Source organism: Carassius carassius, chromosome 43 (genome assembly GCF_963082965.1).
Source record: "Carassius carassius chromosome 43, fCarCar2.1, whole genome shotgun sequence".
Taxonomy (NCBI): Eukaryota; Metazoa; Chordata; class Actinopteri; order Cypriniformes; family Cyprinidae; genus Carassius; species Carassius carassius.
In genome coordinates this window covers 8,621,675-8,641,524 of record NC_081797.1, presented here as the reverse complement: position 1 = coordinate 8,641,524, position 19,850 = coordinate 8,621,675, and the positions used below count along the sequence as shown (strand labels likewise).

At 36.7% G+C, this 19,850-nt stretch overlaps 1 protein-coding gene and 1 pseudogene across 1 annotated transcript in view; one reads left to right on the top strand and one right to left on the bottom strand.

Moving 5' to 3' along the window:
* The first annotated feature begins 1,995 nt into the window (after positions 1 to 1,995).
* On the top strand, positions 1,996 to 6,268 carry LOC132124800 (probable D-lactate dehydrogenase, mitochondrial; annotated as a pseudogene).
* Positions 6,269 to 6,599: 331 nt separating this feature from the next.
* LOC132124903 (E3 ubiquitin-protein ligase znrf1-like) overlaps positions 6,600 to 19,850 on the bottom strand; it is a 30,650-nt gene continuing 17,399 nt past the window's right edge. The window contains exons 3-5 of the mRNA XM_059536056.1: positions 10,816 to 10,921; positions 9,949 to 10,040; positions 6,600 to 8,265 (exon numbers count right to left, since the gene is read on the bottom strand). Coding sequence (XP_059392039.1) covers positions 9,983 to 10,040; positions 10,816 to 10,921 — 164 coding nt within the window. The 3' untranslated portion in view covers positions 6,600 to 8,265; positions 9,949 to 9,982. The remainder of the gene's footprint in view (positions 8,266 to 9,948; positions 10,041 to 10,815; positions 10,922 to 19,850) is intronic.

The window sequence follows — 19,850 nt, the reverse complement described above, 5'->3', positions numbered from 1 at the left end:
TGAGATTAGAAATAAACGTATTCTCTAACGAATCTATGATAAAGTTTAGCTTATGAATATGAATTACGTTAGGCTAATATTCCTGAAGCGCGAAGTCAAGCTAATTGATATTCATACATATTCGTTTTGTCAGCTAATCAGATCAAATTACTATGCGAACGTCATGATAAATATCTAATATTCATAAATTAAGCGTTCGCACAGTAGAATTCCTAATCTAGGGGCGGGGCTTGAGGTTCAGACGAAGCGTGACGCCGTTATACTGATCCGAAAGAAAATTATATATAAACTTAACAACTGACGCCATGTATAAAAGCTCGGTTATTTCTTTACTTTTGTAAGGAGTAGAAAATGACTTTGTTCATGCAAGCCCTACGCTTCTCTTCTTCACGGGTGCCGTTTGTTTGCAGGAGGTCCAGGACATATTCTACTCAAGTAAATTTGGGATTATTAGGGCCCGAGCACTGCAGTGCGAGGAACCTATTGGAATTGCTCCGTTTATTCCGTTTTATTGTTACATAATTCTCAGAAATAGAATATATATATATATATATATACAACTACATTTTAAAATAAATATTAAAATTATATATATATATATATATATAAGACAAACACAAACACACACACACACATAAATATATATATATATATATATATATATATATATATATATATATATATATATATATATATATATATATATATATATATATATATTAGCTTACGTGTCACCAGAGAGTAATGCATTCTGTATATATATCTCTCATTGGGTATTGTATTGAAGGCTGGAGCCGTCGAGCGGGTCATTTCAGCGTTTCGCTCTGTTAGTGGAGATGAAGGGGTGTCTGTGGGCTCAGCTGTCAGAGAACAGCACGGCAGGGATGAGTCTGCGCACAGGTGAGGTTTCACTGCCATACCGGAGGGTCACCTGCCTCTTAATCATATGCAAACAGTGCAGCAGTAGCTCCCACAGTTACAAATAAACCGACTGCAGCGTCTGAGTCAATCATTAAAAGTGGTGAGTAAAATATTACATCGACTATCTGGTCCCATTCAGCATATGAGAGAAACTTATTTTTCACCACTTCTCTTTTCTCCCAGACACAAATAATCATCCACACCAATGATATTCAGGCCCAATCAATCCTCAGTGTTTCACAACCAGCCAATCAAGTCAAAATACATTTTTCAATAAATAAATTAGAATACAGATACATTACATTTTTTCATTACATTTCAATTTGATTTGCATGTTTTTATTTATATATTTGTGGTATTTTGTCTTGCTGTGTCAGATGCCGTCATGCCGACCAACAGATGTGGTGGTGTTTCCTTGGTCTGTAGAGGAGGTCAGTGCCCTTGCCAAAATTTTTCACCACCACCAACTACCCATGATCCCATTTGGCACAGGGACAGGCCTGGAGGGAGGTGTTGGTGCTCTGCAGGTTTGTCCAGTTGAGAAGAATAGACACAAGAATTCGACAGTGCCGGTGTCAGATTTCAGGCCTAATCTTCATTAGAGGAAAAAAGAAGTAGTTTTGTCCATATTTTTAGCTATTCTGAACAATTTTCTTAAGTAAGCATCCATTTATGTGTGTGTGTGTGTGTGTGTGTGTGTGTGTGTGTGTGTGTGTGAGTGAGTGAGTAAGTGTGTGTATGTATATATATATATATATATATATATATATATATATATATATATATATATATATATATATATATAAGTTTACATATTTGTGAACTATGTGTTTCTTCGGGTGGGGTGTGTTTCAGTCTGAGAAAGATGGATCAGGTTCTTGATCTTCACCAAGAGGATTTTGATGTGATGGTGGAGCCAGATAGATAGATAGATAGATAGATAGATAGATAGATAGATAGAAGGATTGATAGATATTAAAAAAGTAATGAAAATGAGACAAACTCAACAAAATTACTAAAACTAACTAAAACATAACATAAAAATAAAATCTAATTCAAAATAACCAAAAATCGCTTCGGTTGTTCGGTATTCCTGAAAGTATGGTGTCGGCTGTCTGCTCCTTTCCAATTGCCAATCAGCGGTGGACAGTACTGTTCAGATCCTGCAAGCTGGAGTGCCCATTGCCCGTATCGGTGAGCATTGTTTAAAGCACATGGACACAATGTGCTTAGTTTGGTGCCTTATTTGGCATCAACATAACAAAAGAACACTTGGTCTCCTGTGTTGTGAACTTGTAAAGTTACAGACTGTGGCACTCGAAACTACACGCAAGCCTAGCTGTTGCGATTTAGTGCAGAACTCTATTCATTTCATTCTAATCTATCCACTGAAGCCTCCTGCAATGACATAAACATTAATTCAGAAGGAAACACCATCCTTTATTCATAGTCAACACTGAACGCAGTCAAGGGTTTAATGAATTGCTCGGTTCTCAGAACCACAATGTGTTTCTTCTTTTGCAGTCCACTCAGGGTAAAATATTCCACCAGTAGCTCCATCCAATTTATGAGTAATCAGGCATGACTACCCTCTTAGATTTTTAAATCGAGGCTGCACTGAAGCATTGATTTTTAAGCCTCGACTTTCTACACACAAAGGCTTCACAAGACTTAATCGTTGTTGATGCGTTCCATTTGCAGAGTTCTTGGACGACGTGATGATAAACGCATGCAATCACTTCAAACTGTCCTATGCGGTCACTCCCACCCTCTTTCTAGAGTTCCACGGTAGCTCCAAAAAAATGGAAGAGCAAGTGTCCATCACTGGTATATGTGGATAAAACATACACCCAAACAACACATTTCTACAGAAACAGTATTTTACAAAAGCAAAACAATAGATGTGAAAGAATGTGTCATCTGGAAAGCTTGTTCTGTGTGTTCAGAGGAGATCACGCGGGATAACGGAGGCTCAGAATTCTCCTGGGCAGAAGATGAGGAGACTCGTGGCCGGTTATGGAAAGCCCGTCATGATGCGGGGTACGCAGCCCTGGCCCTGAGGCCTGGATGTAAGGTGGGAACATTCACTGCAACATAATTCTGACTCAGACAAGTGCAATTTATCTTTTAACTTAGAATATACACTTTACATACTTTTTATTATCTTGATGCAATTGTAATTATGCTTTTGAGCTTAATTTTTGTTCTGTCATGCATAGCGCAGTGTAAAAAGAATGACTGTTATCAAAGAGGTTTCCCGAACACTTCCATTGGTCAACCAAACAGATAGTAAACAAACAGTAATGTTTTGATAGCACCGCAAAACACATTTTTATTAAGGAAAACTAGCCAACAAATTGGTTAATTATAGTTGTAAATCAATGTAAAGTTTAATAGGACAAGGTATTTTTTACATAAAAAATTACACATTTTCCAGGCATATTTTACATATTTGAGTGCTTTTAGTTACCTCATATTACAGTGAAGACTAAAGAAGATCTAATTAGCAAAAATTTACCAAAAGTTATATAATAATACCTATTATAATTTACTAAAATAATATAATAATAATTTTAATATAAATAGTATTTTTGTTTCTTATTCCAGTCAGTCTGTCCATACAGAATATTTGCTTAAAAATCATGACTGTTTCAAACAGGTTTCCCAAACATTCTGCCATAGGTCAGCAAAACCAATAGCCCCGCCCTAAACTCACACCATTGGCTGAACCAGTTGCTATGCTGGGCTGGTCAGAATGCTCAAGCAAACAGAGCAATGTCATAAAAGCACCACACAGCCAGTTATCAACTATTCAGAGAAAACAGCCTACAAATAACTTTTTATGAATATTAAGTTAGTAAAGTAGACCATGTTCAGAACTCTTTACAAAAATGTACCTATGTGTACCTTACAGGCATATTCTACGGATGTCTGTGTGCCAATCTCACGACTGCCTCAGATTATAGTGGAGACAAAGGAAGATCTAATCAGAAACAATATAACCGGTAGTTTACCAAATTCGATTTTCTCATTTAGTCTTGAGAACTGTTTTTAACTGCTGATATAATATGTTTACATTTGAAGGTCCTATTGCAGGTCACGTGGGCGATGGAAACATTGTTTAATAGTACTGGATCCCAATGACCCAGACGAGGTGCAAAGGGTTCACTACTTCACTGAGAGACTAGTCAGGTACTTCTGTTTAATTCCTTTCAGCAGTGTTGCTCCCTTACAATGATCTTCTGAGGCGGCTGAGCGGGACTGGCTGCAGCTTTTGTGTACATTGTCAGTTTTGTTTTGTGTAGCAATCAATACCAGGATTATTTCTCAAAGTGTCTTCTGCCATTTGGAGAGCATTTATTGACAATGACAGACATAGACGGTCTAGTGTCTGGCTTTGGAAATGAGCACAAATAATAAAGGTTCTACCTGCCTTAAGTCATTATGGGTGAAGTGCAGTCTCTGTCAGATACAATGAACCAGCAGCCAAAGAGAAGACAGATGCTGCAATCTCATGAATGACAGATATGATGTAACTGTAAAATCATACGTTTGCAAAAAGAATAGCCATATTAACTGCTAAAGGAGTGTTTGCACTCTAAAGTGAATACTCTGAAAGGAAAAGAAATGTTATCGAGTTGAACTTGTGTGAAGAAATTGATTTCAGGCTCGCTGTCTGGAAGTATAGAGGAACTTGAGCAGGCCAAGTTAGATGAACGTGTTCAGTCAATTCAACTGTAATACCATTCTGCCTTTTTAAGGAAAGTGCTGGGTTCAAGTAAAGGCTGGATACTTTAAAATTGTTCCGAACACAAGAAACTCAATGAAAAACGATGTCTTTAAAATCTTTATCTACAGATTAATCATGTTTGATTTCCTCGGACTGGATGGAAATGTCGTCTCAAGCTAAACAAATCGTAGTCTGTGCCCATCATAAACAGTGTTGAGGGTAACACATTATAAATAACGTTAGTTATGTTATCAGATTACTTATTTCAAGTAACTAGAAAACTAATTCATTACTTTCAATTAAATGTGCTTTTTAAAAATAAGTAACACAACTTACTGTTTTCTCATTCATTCACTGACCTCTCTCCTGTCCCTGTGTTGGGAGAAACAGGAAGTGAGGTGCAGAGACTGAGGTACTTCCTTCAGACTGATACTTATTAATTTCACTTTTGGTGTGAAAGGGCTCTTACAGTTACCAAAAATATAACTTTTGGCTTTTCTTATGCAAACGTAATGTACAGTAATAAGTTACGTCCCATAAGAAGTAACTAAGTAACACTAAAAACACAATATTGTAATGCATTACTCTTAAAAGTATAACTTTCACCCAACACTGATCATTAACTATGCAGTTTCCTCACAACTGCCCAGTGTCTGCAGACCGGTTCTGACTTTCAACAACTAGCATCAGTTCCTCCAGACTGCAAATCTGGGCAAAAATAGCATGTACCATCTTATATTCCAGTCTTAATAAAGCTCAATCAATAGCATTTAGTTCATAATTTTTCTTCATAAAAATAATTCAGAATTGTCTTATTGCAGCAAAAATTGTGGTTAGAGTATACAAGGTGTACTTTGTCATGTCAAATAGTGGGAACCTGCATGAACAAGATGAGTAGGAGTAGCAGTTTTCTGCGCCAGGGAGCCCCCAAGACTAGTCTTCATCATTCAGTTGGAGAATGTGGAGGTGGAAACACCTGGGAATATGAATTCGACTGGACAGACAGCTCAGTTGCACAGATTCTACGTCCTGAGGAAACGTTGGTCTTTCAGTGGTTGTGGGCTGCTAAAATAATTCTTCAAGTCTCCCAGCCACACTGAAGTCTTTTGGGGCAGGAATGCCAGATCTAGTGATTCCAAGCTTCTTAATTAATCAAGATGTGTTACTTAGTTCACCTTATTTAATGGCAGTAACAATTACAGTGGATGAATTCATTCTCTTGTTGTCTTTCCCCATGTAGGAGAGCACTGGCGATGGATGGAACTTGTACTGGTGAACATGGGATCGGTCTAGGAAAGTGGGCCCTGCTCAGAGAATAGGTCGGTCCATTGGCTATAGCGGTCATGCAGGGCCTCAAGGCCACCCTGGACCCCAGAAACCTCATGAATCCTGGAAAGGTGTTATAATTGATGCAAACCAACACAGAACACTATAGAAGACATTCTGCACTAGGCTGTCTGACCACTAGATGTCAGGAGAATGAGGTTTGTTTAAAATTTTTAAGAATGATAATAATTTAGACTATAGTTTTTATAAAATCTGCACATGCAAAACATAATTTCATAAAGTGCACATGATTTAAGCTCCTTGTGTGAATAAGAAAGGGTGATTAATATGTTGTCTTATTGTGAATGCCTTGAAAAATAATTATTCCATCCTTTTATTTGGCCTTTTTCATGGCAGTCTCACACCACTTTGAAATATGAATGAATGTGAAATCAGTGTGCCTTAACAAATTTGTACATTTCTGTGAATAGATTTATTTAAATGGATATATTTGCTTCTAAAAACAGAATTTGTGAAGCTGAACTCAAAACAAGCTAAATGTGATTTTAATAAACTGTAAATAATGTCTCTTGTTCTTTCTTGTAAGTGATTGTTTTTTTGTCATTTATTTGACACTTTTTGTGTATTTGCAGTGCACTTAATAAAGGAAAGCAACATCTGATTTTATTTCATCTTGTTTTAATTATATGTATGATCTTCATCATTATTACTCATCCCACAGATTGCACATCAAAATCATCAGATACTTAGTTTGTACCTCCTAAAACAGGCATCCGTTCATGTCCCTGAAAAAAGAAAAGAAAAACATACAAAATAACAGACAAAAAAAAAGAAAAGGATGGGTTTCGAGAGTGCCGAGTCACTTTCTGCAGCCCATGCTGCACAAGATAGTGCTACGCTACCTGACTCTGTTTTTATTATTTGTTTGATTTGTTTTAGACGGTGAGGCGTAATTATTCTCCATTGTTTTGATGGATGGTGTTTGTATGTCCTCATTTACAGGCACAAAGCAGAAAAAACTCAGAAATGCTCTACTTCTATCCAACACAAAAAGTAATAGGCTGTCAAATGTTTTCTTGCGGTTATTTTTTTCTCTCTACCTTTTTATTTTACTCCTTTTTTAATTATTTTTTACAATTTCGGCAACATTATTTTCTAACAGTGCTTGCTGTTTATACAGTAGACAGAGGCATCCTGAAGGTTAAATAGAATTCTCGTGAGGTTTCTCACAGATTTTTCAAAAATAAAAAGTAAATGCAGATCATAGAAATGATCTCGTAATAGATTGACACCAGTATATCTGGGCTTTACATACAGTAGTGAAGCAACATTAGCTTACCAGACGCAAGCTGATCGGTCACATACAGAAAACATGGGTGGATGCCGAAGCCGAAATCACACACACACACACACACACACACTGAATACATACTCAAGGCATTTACAGGGAAACTGTCCGAATATTATGGTCAGTGCTTCATAATAACTGCCCCAACAAATTGCAGATGAAACTAGTAAAATAGCTTTAAGCTTCTTATTGTTTCAGAATCCGTAGGGGAAAGACATCTATCGTGAATTGTAAACATTTGAAGACAGACCAAGAGTGTATCTTTCTCTCCGTTTATGACTGTAAACCCCCATCCCAACACACATGCTGATGTCTTGGACTTCCTCTGGCACTAACAGGAAACACAATTTACACATTTCCCTGCTTGTGGACACATGATCACGCACATGCACACACAGAATAAGTAAATCTACGTCCACCGGCTGTCCAACATATCACTATCCACACACACAAAATTCCACCCACCAACCAGGTGTGAAACCCCGCCCCCCTGCCACACCACTATAATCAGCATCGTTTGATTGACAGGTCAGGTATGGCCTCCGGATTAGTTTGCAAAGCATAGTCTACTTCCTACTTATTTACTGCATATGCCCCGCCCCTTGTATTGCCCCGCCCCCTCATTCCCATCTCCTTCTGTCTGATTACATACACAAGGAGAGAGGAGAGGACTGAACACACACGGCGATAAGAACACAGAGTATATAGAGGGGGCAAGAAAGCGGGACGTTTGATCCGGTGTTTGTGGTTTTGCCGTGAAGGGGCCGGTTAGCAGTTTAGCAGTCTCTAGCGCAGCGGGCAGGGGATTCTGGGATTCTGCAAGTGGTAAGGATGGTGTTAGCTGGATGAACGCTTTTATTCGGTTCAGTTTTGCAATGAAACATTTCCGTTTCTGTGGATTTTGGTCGAATTGGTTGGTAGATTGATTTATGTGGTTTTTTTTGTGTCAGGATATCCAGGTTTAGGTCCATAAAGTGCCCTACAGTGAGAGAAAAAGAGACAAAGATGAAATATGAGAGTCATACTGAGCCTGAGGGGGTCTTCACACTTGGTTTATGTCAGGGGTCTTGGGAGGTGGTCTAAGGTTGGTTTACTGTAAGTCAGCTGTGTGGGTGATGTATAAAGTGCTTTTTTAAACCTAGAAACACAAGCATGTTTAAGGTATAAGTTTGAAGCCTTTACCAAATCACATTTCAATACCATGTCAATGAAGAAACTACAGAAAAAAAATACATTAGTAGAGTGGTAGTCTAGATCTTTGTAAATGTGTGTTTTTTGTTGTTGTCAGGTTTATAAAGTGCCCTGAAGTGAGTGGAAAGAGACACAAGTTATAATAAGCCTGTGGGTGTTTTCACACTTGGTTTATGTCAAGGGTCTCGGAAGGTAGTCTGAGAATGTTTTGCTGTAAGTCAGTGGTGTGGGTGAAGTATAACGCATATTTAAACATAGAAACTCAAATTTAAAGCTTTAACCAGATTGCTTTTTTAATACTGGACAAATCAAAAAATTACAGAAAAAAACCCTATATAAAAATCAAAATAATATTATATAGTATTATATATACAATATCCAACTTATACTACGACTACTACTAATAATAAATAAATAACTTGATTACTTAAAAGGATAGTTCACCCAAAAATGTTATATTCTGTTTACTCAGCCTCATGTTGTTCCAAACCTGTAAGACCATTGTTGATCATCAGAACACAAATTAAGATATTTAAGATGAAATCCGAGAGCTTTCTGGCCCTGCATAGACAGCAATGCACCTGACGTGTTCAAGGCCCAGAAAGCTAGTAAGGACATTGTTAAAATAGTCCATGTGACATCAGTGGTTCAATCGTAATTTTATGAAGCTATAAGAATACTTAAAAAAACAAAAACAAAAAAAAACCTTTATTCAACTATTTTTGTTTTCTTTGCATACAAAAAAGTTAAATTACTCTAAGGTAGAATCACTGATGTTACATGAACTGTTTTAATGAAGTCCTTACTACCTTTCTGGGCCTTGAACATATCAGTTGCATTGCTGTCTATGCAGGGTCAGAAAGCTCTTGGATTTCATAAAAAAAATATCTAAATTTGTTATCTGAAGATGAACGAAGGTCTTACGGGTTTGAAATGCCATGAAACATTAATGGCAGAATTTTTAGGTGAACAATCCCTTTAAGTATTATTGTTAACAACAACAACAACAACAACAATAATAATAGGAGAGTTGTCTGAGTTCTAGATGTTTTTGAAAGTTGCATTTTTTTAAAGGACACAACAGTAAAATATATATTTTAAATAATAGACTATTTGAAGTTGTCTGAGTTCTAGACCTTCTGAGACTTTTTTAGAGGACTTAAGTGTGAAATAAAATTAATAATAATAATAACACCAACATCAAAAGATGTCTGACTTCTAGAGCTTTGTGACCACAATTTTATTTATTAAGGTGGTAGTTTCACATTAACTACAAGGCGCGTTTACAATAAAACTGTTTTGCTACTCTGGTAATTACTTTTTATAGTCTGATTAAAAATGATGCACTGGAGTAATGAGATGCTGCTAATTACAGTTTGATAAAGTCAAAGTCCAAAATTCCAATACAAAATGACTGACAAATATCAGATTATTGAGACATGTCGGTGAATATTTGTGTGATGGTGTTCACCTTTCTCAGTGGTAGCAGAAGAAGATGATGGAGGTCAGTCTGAAGGATGTTCAGGGCAGGAGCGGTTGATCTCAAACCAGGAGTCTATACAGCTATTTACATCAGGAAAACACAGTTACCATTAGCATAATGCTTTTAAAGGATTTCTACTAATGGCTATTAAGTTTATCACAGTGTCCTAAACAGTCACAATGAATCCCAGCATTAAATCATTTTGCTGTCCTCGATAAAAGTGCAGAAAATGACTAAACCACCGCCAACATATTAGATGTTAATATACTGCTATGTAAAGCAGAATACTGGACCGGATTTAGAAACCATGCAAGCAAATTTCACAAATGTCTTGCCAGGTGCTGAGGCTTAGGCCAAAAATATTACTATTAACTTAGAAGTGATAGAATTATTGGTTGTCACTTTGTTGTGCCTTGCCTGGTTAGGAGCGTTTAACTTGCTTGTGGCAAATTTGTTCTGAAAAGCCAATCGGTTCACTTAAAAGGGTCAGGTGTTTGAGACATAAAGACTTTCCAATGAGCGTGCTATTCAATACCAAGAAGCCTCCTGCTGAGACACCATATACAGACATGAAACGTCAATCATATAGTTACATAAACACATAATTATATATAGGACATGACAAGGTTTGTGTTTCATGCTCAGCATAAAAAGTAGAATGTAAATTCTCAGGCAATTTGACAGCTGAGATTTGACTGGCAAAAAGATGTAACATTTCATGTTAGATTGACACAGGGTTGGACACAAGCAGGTTTGTCATTATCACAAGCAATTTACCAACACTGGTGCTGGTAAAAAAAAGACATGAACAATATAAACTGTGCAATAAAAATGTGTTGTTGCTGTCTGTCTCACCTTTTGTGATAGATACAGAGGCACGGCAGTCTAGCGATGGTGTCTCCCTGCTGTAGCTCCTCCAGACATATTACACATTCTCCTGCATCTCTTGACAACACGTCATCTGTAACACACACACACACACACACACACACACACACACACACACACACACACACACACACACACACACACACACACACACACACACTCACAGTGAGCACATGATGCAAACCTATAATACTGATCTATAAACACCACTGTACAAAATGTTTGGGGTCAGTAAGATTTTTCAAAAATAATTAATATTTTCATTCAGCAAGGGTACATTAAATTGATAAAAAGTGACAATTAAGACATTTAATTTGTATATATATATATATATATATATATACAGTCGTGGCCAAAAGTTTTGAGAATTACATAAATATTAGTTTTCAAAAAGTTTGCTGCTAAACTGCTTTTAGATCTTTGTTTCAGTTGCGTTTCAAAGGCTTTTATTGACAATTACATGACATTTATGCAAAGAGTCAGTATTTGCAGTGTTGGCCCTTCTTTTTCAGGACCTCTGCAATTCGACTGGGCATGCTCTCAATCAACTTCTGGGCCAAATCCTGACTGATAGCAACCCATTCTTTCATAATCACTTCTTGGAGTTTGTCAGAATTAGTGGGTTTTTGTTTGTCCACCCGCCTCTTGAGGATTGACCACAAGTTCTCAATGGGATTAAGATCTGGGGAGTTTCCAGGCCATGGACCCAAAAGTTCAACATTCTGGTCCCCGAGCCACTTAGTTATCACTTTTGCCTTATGGCACGGTGCTCCATCGTGCTGGAAAATACATTGTTCTTCACCAAACTGTTGTTGGATTGTTGGAAGAAGTTGCTGTTGGAGGGTGTCTTGGTATCATTCTTTATTCATGGCAGTGTTTTTGGGCAGAATTGTGAGCGAGCCCACTCCCTTGGATGAGAAGCAACCCCACACATGAATGGTGTCAGGATGCTTTACTGTTGGCATGACACAGGACTGATGGTAGCACTCACCTTTTCTTCTCCGGACAAGCCTTTTTCCAGATGCCAATCGCAAACAATCGCAAAGGGGCTTCATTGGAGAATATGACTTTGCCCCAGTCCTCAGCAGTCCATTCACTATACTTTCTGCAGAAGATCAATCTGTCCCTGATGTTTTTTTTTTGGAGAGAAGTGGCTTCTTTGCTGCCCTTCTTGACACCAGGCCATCTTCCAAAAGTTTTGGCCTCACTGTGCGTGCAGATGCGCTCACACCTGCCTGCTGCCATTCCTGAGCAAGCTCTGCACTGGTGGCACTCCGATCCCGCAGCTGAATCCTCTTTAGGAAACGATCCTGGGGCTTGCTGGACTTTCTTGGACGCCCTGAAGCCTTCTTTACAAGAATTGAACCTCTTTCCTTGAAGTTCTTGATGATCCTATAAATTGTTGATTTAGGTGCAATCTTAGTAGCCACAATATCCTTGCCTGTGAAGCCATTTTTATGCAACGCAATGATGGCTGCACGCGTTTCTTTGCAGGTCACCATGGTTAACAATGGAAGAACAATGATTTCAAGCATCACCCTCCTTTTAACATGTCAAGTCTGCCATTCTAACCCAATCAGCCTGACATAATGATCTCCAGCCTTGTGCTCGTCAACATTCTCACCTGAGTTAACAAGACGATTACTGAAATGATCTCAGCAGATCCTTTAATGACAGCAATGAAATGCAGTGGAAAGGTTTTTTTGGGATTAAGTTAATTTTCATGGCAAAGAAGGACTATGCAATTCATCTGATCACTCTTCATAACATTCTGGAGTATATGCAAATTGCTAGTATAAAAACTTAAGCAGCAACTTTTCCAATTTCCAATATTTATGCAATTCTCAAAACTTTTGGCCAAGACTGTATATATATATATATATATATATATATATAATTATTATTTTTAATTTTTTTCAAGCTGTTCTTTTAATCTTTTTTATTTATCAAAGAATCCTGGTTATTAAATTATCATGGTTTTCACAAAATTTTTACCGTTTTCAACATTGATAATAAATAATTGCTTCTTGAGCAGCAAATCAGCATATTAGAATAATAACTGGACTGGAGTAATGTTGCTAAAAGTTTAGCTTTACCATCATATAAATTATATTTTAAAATATATTCAAACAGAAAACAACTGTTTTTAATTGAAGGCTTGGTGGGCATATTTTTTTTTGTCTAAGAAAACTATTTGCAGGAGCATCAGACAGGGGGTGGAACTGAGTTACAGTAATCATTGAGTAATCATTTTATTAAAATAAATATTAGATATATGTAAATTTTTACAAAAGTCTTTGGACTACAAGGACCCCATTTGAGAACTACTTAAAATTTTAGTAAAATTTTTACATGGTTTTCAAATGTTGCATACGCAATGTTTATTTACACTTGATTTATTTTCTTGTTTTTATTTCCATATAGTTTTCTAAAAACACTAACTACTCTTCAAAACTGTCACTTGGGTAGGGAAGTTTTTTTTATGTTTTTGAAAGTCTTTTATACTCACCTATGTTAAATTTATTAGATTAAAATACAGTAAAAACAAAACTATTACATTTGTAGCACATACAGTAGATCCCAAACTCCCGTTTTATCATATTTCTGGCCATTTTTTAAAATCAGTATGATTTTTATTTGCAGCACAACATGTCACAGCTCATGTCTGATTGGGATGTTTTTGATACTGCAGATTCTTGAAAACATACACACAATGCATATTTTAAACGGCTTGTCTGCCAGCAGGGAGCAGTGGTGAGGAAAGAGGAAAGTTCACAGCGTTCCTCCACTTTCTCTCTCACAGTAACCGCTGGTTAAGTGAGGTGGGTTGGCAGTTAGCATAACTAGTATTTAAAGACAGTTACTCTTGCTTCATTGCTTTGTGTATGTTTGTGGTGGAGAGATGATGACGAAGTGTGAACTCATTTTCTGCTAATAGCTTAAGGGCAACCACCAACATGATTTGACTTGCATGCCCATACCAACATAGTCACACACACACGCACACACACACACACACACACGCACACACACGCACACACACACACACACACACCAGGGCCGGATTAACCATACGGGCAACTGGGCAATTGCCCAGGGGCCCAAGACCTCTAAAGGGCCCAGGGCAGCAAGGGCACGAGCAAAATACTGTATCTGGTAATCTCCCGCTTTACATTAAACAAACTGTCAACACGGGCTTTTGCGCTGCACAGAGAGACGCTGCGCTGCGTATGACTTTGAACGTGAGTTGAGAGCGGTTTAGAGTCAGTCTCATGCGGAATGACCAATGAAGAGAGGCCCTCAAGTTAAGACCCTCTCCTCATTGGTCAGTCCGCATGAGGTTGGTCAAATGTTACGCCGAGCGGGTTACGTCAGGCGTTGCTACAACAGAAAAAAAATCTGACATGGAGAAGCTAAATGGGAGCGCGAAGCGGAAATTAAAAAAGGAAAAGGACATCAGAAACGCAGAAAATGTAAAGTATATACCTAAAATAGGTCATTTCTTCACTCCTGTTAATGTTGCCGACAGTTCTGTTAAGTCAGCTTCCGTCAACGACGAGGACAACTCAGCTAGCCAGGACTTTTCTACAAGATGCCAAATGAAAGCAAACATGCACTTCCTCATTATTTAGGATTAAAATTGTGTGTTTTGCCAGGTTTTGTAGTATTTATTTTTATCTTGTCTTCTAGAGAGAAATTGTGTCACAGACACGGCTCTGCACTTTCTATTTTAGCTATTGGACATGAACTTGTTAGTGGCCTTGATTTGGAAGATGTTATACACCAGTTTGCACAGTCAAAGTCCAGAAAAAAGCCATTGTAAGATGTGTTTGCCAAATGAAGGCATTTCAAATTCAAACATGCACTTCCTCATTATTTAGGACTAAAATTGTGTGTTTTGCCAGATTATGTAGCATTTATTTCTGTCTTGTCTTCTTCAGAGAAATTGACAGATTTCTAAATGTTTATGTAGCACTAAAATGTTTAACTGGTTAATTGTGCTGTGATATGTTGTTGTTCTATTTTAAAACAAGTTAAAATGAGCTTAGGATAAAAATGTTTATGAGCAGATAATAGTGATACTGCATTTTATTTATTTATTTTTTCCTTGAGGTGCCAGCTTAAAATGCTGTATATTGTTGTGGAGGGAAAACTGGCAGATTTCAAATTGTTTGTGTTGGACTAATAACTTGATTGCCTTGTTGAATTCTGAGGAGACAGGGTCACCCTGTCAGGGTGATTTCTGCTTAAAATAAGCTGAGGACCAAAATGTTTCTTGATGTGTTGTCTGTGGTCTTCTGTTATAGCTATATCAATTCAATACATTTCTATTGGGAATAAATGTTGTTAAATAAACAATGGTTTGAAAGTGGTTGCTTATTTATTCATTTTTGTGAAAATGGAGGATATTTCCCTCCCTCTCAATGTAGTGGGTCAATTTTACCAGATTATACAGATGCTGATGTGTTTTGTTTTCATAGCATCATATGTGAGGGAATGTCTTTGATAGGGGACATAGTAGTGCATTTGTAGTTCTATGAGCATTTAAATATTTGTAAATCAAAATACACCTGATGACAGTTAGAATTTGAAGTATTGAGTATATTTACTGTATATTACAGTAAAATATTCTGTATATGACCATATTATGGTGATCCTGGGGTCGTGATGATGGGGCCCTTGAATATTGTTGCCCAGGGTACAACAAAGTGTTAATCTGGCCCTGACACACACACACACACACACACACACACACACACACGCCGTTCTCAGCCTGTTTTTGTTTCCAGTAAAACTCTTCTTCACAGGAAATGTGCCAGAAACCGAGACGAACCACTTCCTTTCATATAACGTGCACAGCTTCCCCTGGAAACACCTGTGTGTGTTTCTGTGTGTGAGGAGTGTGCTAAATACTGACAGAGGGTTAAATAATCATGACAGGATAATGGAGTTTGTGCAAAACAGGATGTTGATTGAGGGTTAGCCCAGTTTCCCATAATGCTTTGGGATGAATCTCACACTACAGAGGTGCGAAACCACTTCAAAGACGTGTCACAAATTTGTTTGTATGCAGGTTCTTTTTTCAGTTTCGGTTTAATGAACATTAACAAAATCACTTTTTTCGGCCAGCCATCTGCATTGCTGAAAAAGTGGCGTAGGGCACCTGAGGTGAAGATGGGGAGATGAAGCTCTATTTGTTTTGTGTGCAGAGAGCAGGCAGACAGGACGAGAGATAGATTGCAGTTTAGAGAGGATGTGATGGAGGGAGAGAGAACGACACAGGGTGGAAAGCAAAAAGAGGTGAGCTGGGAAAAACAGGAGATGATGGCAGCAATGAATAGAGAACAGACGGCAGACATATGCTCCAAATACAAATCAGCTTAGTGAGGCGATACAGCATGAGAGACCGGGGGCAACTCTAACATGCTACATTTCTTCAAAGTTAGGCTGAAATTAAATATGTTACATATATATATATATATATATATATATATATATATATATATATATCCTTCAAAAATGCTAATTTGTTGCTCAATAAACATGTATTATTCATTATTATCAATGGTGAAAACAGTTTTGTGGTGAAAAGTAATGTGGAAACGTGATACAAAAAAAAAATGAATAAAAAATCAACACAAAAGATGAAACAATTTAATAATACTTAGTGTTGGCTATTATTTTAGATGAAATTGACAAATATTCATCTAAAAAGTGTTACAATTCCCTTCAGCTTCATTACAGTGACAAATGCAACCCTATTTAACAATATTTTATTTAATTCAGTATTATATTGTTCATTATAGTGCTTAAGTATTAATAAAATTACTCTTCGCTACATAAATGTGTCTTCTCTTAGATATATAATACATAGATGTGTAGTTGTTGTGCAGGAATTTATGTTAAATATTGGAACAACTCTAGCGCTTAAAAAAATTCTCAAACGCTGTTGCAGTATTCCAGACACTGTTCATGGCAAGCCAAACATGTCGCCCTTTCCCCCGCACATCCCTGGACAACAGCAGGACGCACACACTCCTGCACTTGAGCTTGTTATCCTCTTAGGGCCGATGACTTCAGCTGCACTAGTTTACAGGAATGGACAGGTGTGTGAAAGAGAGAACAGCTGCTGGTTAGGCCTTTCAGTTCAAGTTATTAGTAATCATGTTCTCCATTCTTTCCGCTAGATAGCTGTCAATTTGAGTCTGGGCTTCTTGGGTCAGAAATGTTAATGCTATTACTTTGATAGCAGTTTTGTGTGTGGAAGTGTGTGTATCACCCCCTGAAGAGCCAATGTGAGCTGACCAGTGTGTCTTTTCCAAGCCAGTACTACGCATTATGATATTTTAATACCTGCTGTTAAATTTAGCTCTCACATGGGGAGGGAGATGAGAGAGAGTTTTTCAGAGGGCAGAATAACATTTCTGCTACACATGTATCTATCTATCTATCTATCTATCTATCTATCTATCTATCTATCTATCTATCTATCTATCTATCTATCTATCTATCTATCTATCTATCTATCTATATCTGTCTATCTGTCTGTCTACCATCATTTTTTAAAATCTAAATAACATTTATTAAAACAATTTAGCAAAAATACCATAATGCCTGTTTCAGTCCATCTGCAGTGTGTATGCTTTCACACAGGAAGTGCTGCTGACGTGTTATCTTTGTTATTGGGCGCGCCAGAAAACACGTCAGCTGCGTCATACGTCATCAGCGCGGTGAACCAGCTCACATCAGACCCGGAAGAGAAGACAATGCTGAATAAAGTCATAGTTTTTGTTATTTTTGGACCAAAATGTATTTTCGATGCTTCAACAAATTCTAACTGACCCTCTGATGTCACATGGACTACTTCGATGATGTTTTTCTTACCTTTCTGGACATGGACAGTATACCGTACACACAGCTTCAATGGAGGGACTGAGAGCTCTCGGACTAAATCTAAAATATCTTAAACTGTGTTCTGAAGATAAACGGGTTTTACGGGTTTGGAATGACATGAGGGTGAGTTATTAATAACATAATTTTAATATTTGGGGGAACTAACCCTTTAAATAATACTTAAATCTCTAATTTAAAGTCCTTGCACACTCACTCTGAAATTTTCATATGCGTTTTTTTGTTTTGTATATCCTGATTTAAAATAATATGAAAAAATAAACAAAATCACCTGAAACAAGTATCGTCTCATAACAGATAAAGCTATTCAGTAATGAGTATTAAAGTTGTTCTTCATTTTTTATGTGCTATTTTTTAAAAGTCAAGTCAAGTGTTACAACTGCATTCAGTCCCTTTACAGTGACAGCTGTAAACTCTGAGATCATTTATTTAATTCAATATTATTATATTTCACATTATATTATTATATATTCATTTATTATACTGTATATACACTGTACTTCTCTTACAGTACAGTAACTTTTTCCAGTGTTTCACTAAACATACTAAAACTAAACACTAAACAAGTGAATGAGTTTTTCACTTGGTAACTGATCCGGTGAACAAGTCGTTCCTTAGGTCAACCCTCCAACGGACTGACTGAATGAGATGTTAACTCTCTATTTATTTGGACTGTTTCATATCAGAATACTTTGGAAATCTCAATAAAAAGTAGTGCTTTATTTTGTAGATGACAACACAATATAATAACTATCTATTATTTTGTGACTGCCATCTCCTCTGGGGTGAAACATGTATTAGTTCAGGGTTAGTCCAATGTGACTTCTAGCATTAGGGTTACATCTAGGGTTTTTCCCTGCCTGGATCAATACAGACTGGGGTGGATAAGAGTTCACAGGGAAATGGAGGGCTAGCAGGCACAAACCACAGTGTCAAAAGGCAAGCAAAGTGTAGTGCATTCACAGACATTGGCTTTTACAGTGAGCAGATCTGCTGACGTGTGACTGTCACTGGCTGCAGCTGACAATGGGACAGAGTGCATTGTGGGAAATACGATTAACTCTTCTGTGTTCTGGTCTGGTAATGTCACTAACTTGAACATGGTGGGGTCAGTAAGTGGAAAAACGACTGGTATTAACATGCATAACTGGTATTAATTATCTTTTAAAGGTGCCTGTACATTTAAAAGCCTTGCTTTCGCTTAGAAATTATTGACATGTAAACCAAAAGGCATTAAATGAATGTTTATGTGAAGACAGATCAGATGCATAGATGCGGGTCACCTTTAGCTCAGGCTGGGTTGGACAGTTGTCCCTCAGTCAGGTAGCTGTCAGTCAGATGTCCATCTAACCCAAAACAGCTGTTACAAGCAGAGACTACGCATGTCATCGGGTCACTACAGCTAAAGTCATGGGTGCTATGTTCCCACAAAGCTGCACTTGACTGATCCAAAAGCTCACACAATAGATAGTGAGCTAGTGTTGCTTGTCAGTGTATTGCATCACTTCTTGAATTATTCAGATATATATATATATATATATATAAAAAAAACCTTGTTTAGACTTCTAAAAATAAAATACAATTAATAAAAAGCATATAAAATTATTTCAAACATTTTCATATAAGATAATAGGTTAATGTATTTATTTTATTTATATTAATTTATTTTAGAATGATTAAAATGGCAACTGTTTTCTTAAAAGAAAAACAATTCTGAAAAGACAATGCAATAATAAAAAGAATTAACAGAAAATTAAAGATCTTAATTTTATTTTAATACAATAAAATAGATTTAGACAGCTGAAAATAATAAAATTTTTATATTAATAAAAAAATTATTAAAATTGCAATTATTTAAATTGTTATCAAATTTTTTTGTATTGAAATATTTTTAATAAAAAAAATGAATGAACTAAAAAAAATTGAACATATACATTATTTTTAATATAATAAAATAGGTTTATAGGTAAAAGATAACATGTTTAGATTTAAATGAATTAGTAAAATCCTCTACAATCCTAGAATGTAGAATTATTGTAATTTATTTTATAAAGTATAAAAATTATATACTTTGTTAAGATGATAAAAAA